Source organism: Anarhichas minor, unplaced genomic scaffold (genome assembly GCF_050575085.1).
Source record: "Anarhichas minor isolate MPS153535 unplaced genomic scaffold, ASM5057508v1 ptg000071l, whole genome shotgun sequence".
Classification (NCBI taxonomy): Eukaryota; Metazoa; Chordata; class Actinopteri; order Perciformes; family Anarhichadidae; genus Anarhichas; species Anarhichas minor.
The window spans coordinates 4827664-4834847 of NW_027466517.1; the positions used below are offsets into that span (position 1 = coordinate 4827664).

The following is a 7184-nucleotide window of genomic DNA, read 5'->3' on the forward strand; positions in this document are numbered from 1 at the left end:
CCGGACCGGGCAGATGTCTTCTCACCACTGCATCATTTTGGGGCTGCAATTCCTTTTTCGCTGTATCTGACTGTCAGGTTTATTTAGCTAACCCAGCCATATTCCCTTGAGACTGTATGAGACTGAGTGAGTATTTTGCTATTAAGTATGAGTCTCAATGAATTTGGTACCTCCGATATGACTCCTATCAGTTTTGGCAGGGGTAGGGGGCTGCGTACCACACCTGTTCCATTTTCACTAGGTGACCGTCAGGTGGGGGATAGAACAGCTTATGGTGAGGATTTGGTGCACAGTCCTTTCAGACATAGGGAAGTAGTGACACCTCAGAGTCAGCCAATAGTTGAGTTACATCCACCACAGTGCACTAGTACATCAGTTCCAGACCCTCCCCTTGATGATGTGAGACTAGTTGACCAAATGAGCACTATTGTGCAGCAGATAGGGCAACAGCTAGCTGATAGCATTATGTCACGCCTCAACACATCAAGCCCTGCAGCTTCTGTGCCTACAAGTCATGAAGAAACATTCCAAAAGAAAGACTCCAGCCACACACTGGATCTCTCCCAAGTCCAGCTGGTAACTCAGAGAGGAGTCAAGGACCCACCTGTATTCCGAGGGGAGAGTTCGGATACGCTGGCTGTTGACGAATGGGAAGAATCAATGAAGAATTACATCAGAAAGAGTGGCGTTCAGCTCGAGAATCAGGCTGAGGAAATTCTCATCCACCTGAGAGGCAGAGCAAAGGACGTTGTGAGATTTGGAATAAGAAACGGTGAAGTTAATGTCCGGCATAACCCACAGGCCATCTATGGACTCCTGCGCAGACATTTCAGTACGAGCTATTGCTCATCTGTGCCTCTGGCTGACTTTTATTCCACCACAGCAAAAGAACAGGAGGATCCATATGAGTATTGGCTTAGACTGAACCGAGCAGCTGATGTTGCTGCAAGTGGTCTTGAAGAGCAGGGTAAAATGTTTGACAACCCCAGTGTTGAAGTCACACGGATGTTCATCAGACACTGCCCCAGTAAAGATCTAGCTCTTACCTTTAGGTCCAAGACAATGGATAAATGGTCAGCTCGTGAAGTTCAGGAAGTGTTAGATGAATACCATCTAGAGAAGGGACTCAGGTCTTCTACAGTGGGGGGTAGCAGAATCAACATGAATAAAGTTGAGGTTAGCGCTAATGCTACTTCAGTTTCAGACATCCCCGAACAGAAAAAGGCTGTGAGTCAAGAGACCTCTACTCTGGAGAGGTTAATTGGAATGCTAGAGAAAGTGTTGCTCCAGGGCCCGGGTTATGCTCAAGCCAACAAAAAGCCACATTCCAACAACAGGCTTCCAAGAGTTGAGGGATTAAATGAGACGCCATGTTTCATTTGTAAAGACGGCTCTCACTCTGCCCTCACACACTGTCGAGAGAACAGGCTCTGTTTCCTGTGCCACTTACCTGGCCACCCAGGTACTGTGGTACAACTGCCCAGAGGGAAGACGTCCTTCTGACTATGGTCAGCAGGGAAACTGAATGATCTGCGTGCAGGGGAGGACAGCGCAGATCAAGTGAGTGAACCTCCCACCTTGGATTTGACAGACATTGATGATTATGAAACATTGTATCACACCTACAGCAGCATAGTGCCATCACAAAAAACACTGATTGTGCAAGGCTTGCAGAGACTCTCAAAGACTGACAGCCTATTCTACACAGATGTGATTACTGATGGAGAGCATGTTCTCAGAGCATTAATAGACAGTGGATCTATGGCATGCACTATAAGTGAGGCAGCGGCCACAAAACTTTCACAGTCCATCCCTAACATTGAAAAGAAATCAGCTGAGGACTTTGTTATTGTTGGCTGTGGGGGTCACCTGATCACACCTTCTGCCATGTATGACCTCACTGCATCAGTTTATGGCTATAAGGTGATAATTCCTGTTCTAGTTGTGCTAGGCCAAACTGATGAAATGATTCTCGGCAGCAATGCCATCAAGTGGCTCATACCACGGATGAAAGAAACTGTAAGTGGCCAAAACATCTCGTCTCCAGTGAACGGTGCTCCCAATGATAAGTTGCCCCATTTGGCATCCCTGCTGTCCTACTCGGATGAGTGGGAGGGCGGTGCAATGCCAAACAGGATCGGCACAGCTAAACTCAAAAGATGTGTCACTCTACAGCCGATGTCTGAACATTTAGTGTGGGCTAAACTGCCTGCATCTGACATCACTGGAGTGGGGAGTACGGTCATCATCGAACCCACCCAGTCCAAAGCCAGGCCTGCACAAATTATGGTGGGGAGAGTTGTTACTTTCTTATGGGGAGATGGTTGGGTTCCAGTCAAAATAGTAAATCCCACTGACAAGCCTCTCACCATTAAAAGAAATGCAAAGGTTGCAGATGTGTCCCCCTGTCTTTCTGTGCAGGACTTACCTGAACCCGATCGCATCCAATCCAGTGCGCAATACACACAGAGCTCACCACCTGCACCAAGGTCCGAAGAGGAGATATCGCACATCCTAAATGACATGGGCCTGCAGGACGTGGACCTCTCATCTTGTGAAGTTTCCCTCGAATGGAAGAATAAGCTGCTGCAGCTCATTGAGCAGTACGAGTCCACCTTTTCGAGGCACAAAATGGACTGTGGTGAGGCGACAGATTTTGTCCACAGAATCCGCTTAGTGGATGACAAGCCCTTCAGACTTCCATTCAGGCGGGTCCCACCGTGCCATTATGACAAGCTTCGTACAGCTCTGAATGAGATGGAGGAATTGGGAATAATTCGTAAATCTCAGAGCGAGTATTCATCTCCCCTCGTCCTGGTTGTCAAGCCGACAAAGGATCTTCGCATCTGTAATGACTTCAGGTGGTTGAACGCAAGAACAGTGAAGGACGCACATCCGTTGCCTCATCAGACAGACTCCCTTGCTGCACTTGGTGGCAATGTGTTCTTCTCCACAATGGACCTCACATCAGGGTTCTACAATGTCAGGCTGCACGAGGACGACAAGAAATACACAGCGTTTTCCTCCCCATTCGGTCTCCATGAGTATAACAGGATGCCCCAGGGCCTGACAAACAGTCCTGCCACTTTTATGCGAATGATGATGTCCATCTTTGGCGATGAGAACTTCACAAGCCTGTTATGCTACCTGGATGACCTTATGGTCTTTGCTCCATCTGAACAGGTTGCGCTTGAGCGTCTGCAGATGGTTTTCTCACGCCTTGCTGCTAACAACCTGAAGCTCTCGCCTAAGAAGTGCCACTTTCTTCGCCGGTCTGTCAAGTTTCTGGGACACATCATATGTGGAGATGGTGTTAGGACGGATCCAAGTAAAGTACAGGCTATAAATGATGTGCAGGAAGCTGATCTGATGGACTCTGATGGGAAAACACCTTGTGCTAAGAAAATCAGATCTTTCTTGGGAATGGTTCTCTACTACCATCATTTTATTGAGGGATGTTCAGCTAAAGCTAAGCCACTGTTCAACCTTGTGGCTGAGCCTGCCACACCACACAAAAGAGGAAGAGGCCATAAACCAAAATTCAAAAGAGGCCATGTTAAACTGTCCCGGACTGACTGGACTGATGAGTGCAGGGAAACATTCAGAACTTTGAAACATGAGCTTGTGCACAGTGTCGCGTTGGCCCATCCAGATTTTGATACACCATTCATCCTCGCTGTTGACGCCTCCTTTGATGGCCTAGGAGCTGTACTCTCACAGTTGCCTCCTGATGGAAAGATTGCCAGACCAGTGGCGTTTGCCAGCAAGACACTGTCACACTCCCAGCTGAACTATCCAGCACATCGGCTGGAGTTTCTCGCTCTTAAATAGGCGGTCTGTGACAAATTTAGCCATTGGCTGAAAGGGCGATGTTTCTCAGTCTGGACGGATAATAATCCATTGACATACATCTTAACTAAGCCTAGGTTAGATGCATGTGAACAAAGATGGGTTTCAAGGCTTGCAGCATACAGTTTTGACCTAAACTATGTCCCTGGCACAAAGAATGTGGTTGCCGATGCACTGAGTAGGGAGCCATTTGTCCAGTCATGCATAGGCCACCGTCTTGTGACTGAACCGTATGCCTCATTACTGAACAATGTAAATGGAATGGTGGATAGGACAGTACAAGATGCATTCAGATGTACTACTAACTGCCAGTTGGTTGTTGATCAGTCCGAGGAGGGAGCTGTTGTCACTCCACCTCCTCCGCCGCAGGGGTCCCTCTCTTCACAGGATGTCTCGGCTGTGTTGGATGCACATGACTCTGGAGGTGTCAGTCAAGTGAGAGGCACAGGACCAGCTATTCTCCAGCTTGCCGATGTCAACCAGATTGATTCGCTACCAAAGAGTGAACTGGTTAATCTGCAAGAGCAGGATGATGTCTTAAGCAGAGTTTTCTTTTACGTCCGGCGTCGCAGGAGACCCTCTAGGCGTGAACGTGCTGGTGAGTCTCGTGCAGTGATGAAACTGTTGAGACAATGGCCCAAGCTCTCCATAAAGGATGGCATGTTGTACAAGGTAAAGAAAGACAGACAAATGAACATGACAATTCACCAGGTTGTTATTCCAGACTCCCTGAAGACCCAAGTCCTCCATGGCCTCCACGACTCATCTGGTCATCAGGGGCAGGCACGCACACTTTCTCTCACCAGGCAGAGGTTCTTTTGGATAGGGATGGAACGTGACATCATCAATCACGTGAAAAACTGCTTTCGCTGTGTGGTTGGAAAGACCCCAGAGCCTAACGGCCGTGCTCCTCTTGAAAGCATTTGCACCTCTGAACCAATGGAACTAGTGTGTATTGACTTCTGGACTGCTGAACAGACTGACAAGAAGAGTGTGGATGTTTTAGTTGTTACGGATCACTTTTCCAAACTGTCGCACGCATTCCCATGCAAAAATCAGTCAGCGAAGCAGGTTGCCCGCCGTCTCTGGAATGACTTTTTCTGCATATATGGTTTCCCTAAACGCATCCATTCGGATCAGGGAGCCAATTTTGAGAGTCATCTCATTAAGGAGCTCCTGGAGATGGCTGGCATTCAAAAATCACATACCACCCCGTACCATCCTATGGGGAATGGAGTTGTCGAGCGATACAACAGGACTCTTGGGAACATGATAAGGGCTCTACCGCCCCAGTCCAAAGCTAGGTGGCCACAAATGCTTCAGATGCTGACGTTTTGCTACAACTGCACTGAACACGAGACAACAGGTTTTGCGCCTTTCTTTCTCATGTTTGGGAGAATTCCGCGTCTGCCTGTTGATGTTGTGTTCCAGCATGCCCTCCCTAATGGTGCTGTTGTTGACCACCATGAGTTTGTCTCTCGCTTGAAACATGACCTGTCTGAAGCTGCACGCATTGCCCGGCTGAACAGTCGGACAGAACAGGCTCGTCAGGCGAAGAACTACAACCGCAAAGCAAAAGGGTCACCCCTCACTGTTGGCGACAGAGTCTTGCTTGCAAATCGCGGCGAGAGAGGCAAGAGGAAAATTGCAGACAAATGGGAGTCCACCGTTTATGAAGTGGCATCTGTGAGGCCTGGAATCAATGTGTACAGCATCAGAGATCCTGCGACATCAAGGGAAAAAGTTGTTCATAGAAACCTCCTACTCCCTGTGAGTTTTCTCCCGATGGAAGGTGACGACGCCTTGGAGTCAAGCTGCTCTTCAGTTGCTGGAAGTGGACAATGTGACCCAGTGGTTCCTGTTGCTGTACAGGACAGTGTGACAAAGACAATTGACTGGCTCCTACAAATGGATGATGCAAGTGATGGAGACACTACAGCCAGCCAACCCGATTGTTCTCTTGTTGTGGCTGTGAGCGCTCCACCCTCAGAGACTGGAGTGACTGTGGTCCCACATACTATGTGTGAGGTTTTGAATACCTCGAATCCTTCAGTTCAAGCTGCACAGTTGCCTTCCCCTGGACCCCCTGCTGGATGTGTGGTGTCCCAGGAAGTACCTTCCCAGCCCTCAGCAGAGGAAGCTCTACATATCCCCTCCCCTAAACAGGCAACTGACACACAGCTAGGTGCACTCACGCAGGACCATGTAGTTTGCGCACAGCCGCCTCCACTTTGCACTAGGGCAGGTAGACCTGTAAAACCTCCAGTTCGACTCATTTGTGAAATGAACGAACAGATTGTAGATGACTCAGTGTCATCAGTTGATTCTTTGTTTTCTTTTGTGAGGAACATGTTTTCTGGATAGAGTGCTGACTATTTTGAGATTTTTTTTTTACACTTAACTGAGGTATCTTACAGTTGCCTATGTCATAGAGCAGTGTTTACAAAATGAGAGGTGTACACGGCATCTTTTTGTGTCTATATTGGTAGGGGGATTGGCCAATCCCTTGCTGACTTAATTCCAAGTGAAAAGTTTCTAACTGACTGAACTGGTTATGCTCTTATGATGACGCAACTGGAGTTTTGTAAATTGTATCTTTTGTGTTTTGTTTTTTTTCTCATTCAATGTGCCCCAATTTAGCAGGATTTAAGGGGGGTGTATGTAACATAGTTGAAGAGGTTCAGGTTAAATCCCGCTAAATGGGAAAAGTACGCCACCTGCTGTTGTAAATGTGTACCTGCACTGAATGGTAGACGCAAAGGACTATGGGTAATCCTGAACGCAACGGAGGATTTACTGAAAGGTAACGGGTCCGTGAATGTCCGTGGACAATATAATGATAACTAACTTTAAAAGTACATAACGGTTGAGCTGGCTTTATTTTGTTGAATATTATGTGTCTTAGATAATATTCGCCATGTTTTTATTAAGGTAACTATACGTTTTTTATGTGTTTTATTGCTAGTAAAAATGTCTCCAATACAGCTAACGTTAGCTAACACTAACTTGATGCCATCTTTCTAGACAGAGCATGCGCAGTTGTCCACAAGATGACCCATTCTTCTATGTTGTCCTTTGTCATAAATGCAGGTATGTTACAGTATGTTCTATAGAGTGTGATACTATTTTAAACATGCTAATGGAGTGTTTTCTACAGTCTACATGTTTACTCAGTTATAGAATTGTTATTATAAAATGAAAAAGGTAACAGTTCAGTGTGAGAAATCTGTATAAATATATTTTTGGTTATATATACTTTTGTAATTCTCCTCATACATTTAAGAGACAATTTATGTTCTATTTCGGCTATTTTATTTACATGAAATTAAACCCAC

At 46.6% G+C, this 7184-nt stretch overlaps 1 protein-coding gene across 1 annotated transcript; it reads left to right on the top strand.

Moving 5' to 3' along the window:
• The first annotated feature begins 4681 nt into the window (after window positions 1-4681).
• On the top strand, window positions 4682-6930 carry LOC142935134 (uncharacterized). Its single transcript, XM_076079275.1, has 2 exons — window positions 4682-6652; window positions 6874-6930. Exon 1 carries the CDS (start codon window positions 4789-4791, stop codon window positions 6211-6213), a length of 1425 nt encoding a protein of 474 aa, XP_075935390.1. The 5' UTR covers window positions 4682-4788; the 3' UTR covers window positions 6214-6652; window positions 6874-6930.
• The last annotated feature ends 254 nt before the right edge of the window (window positions 6931-7184 follow it).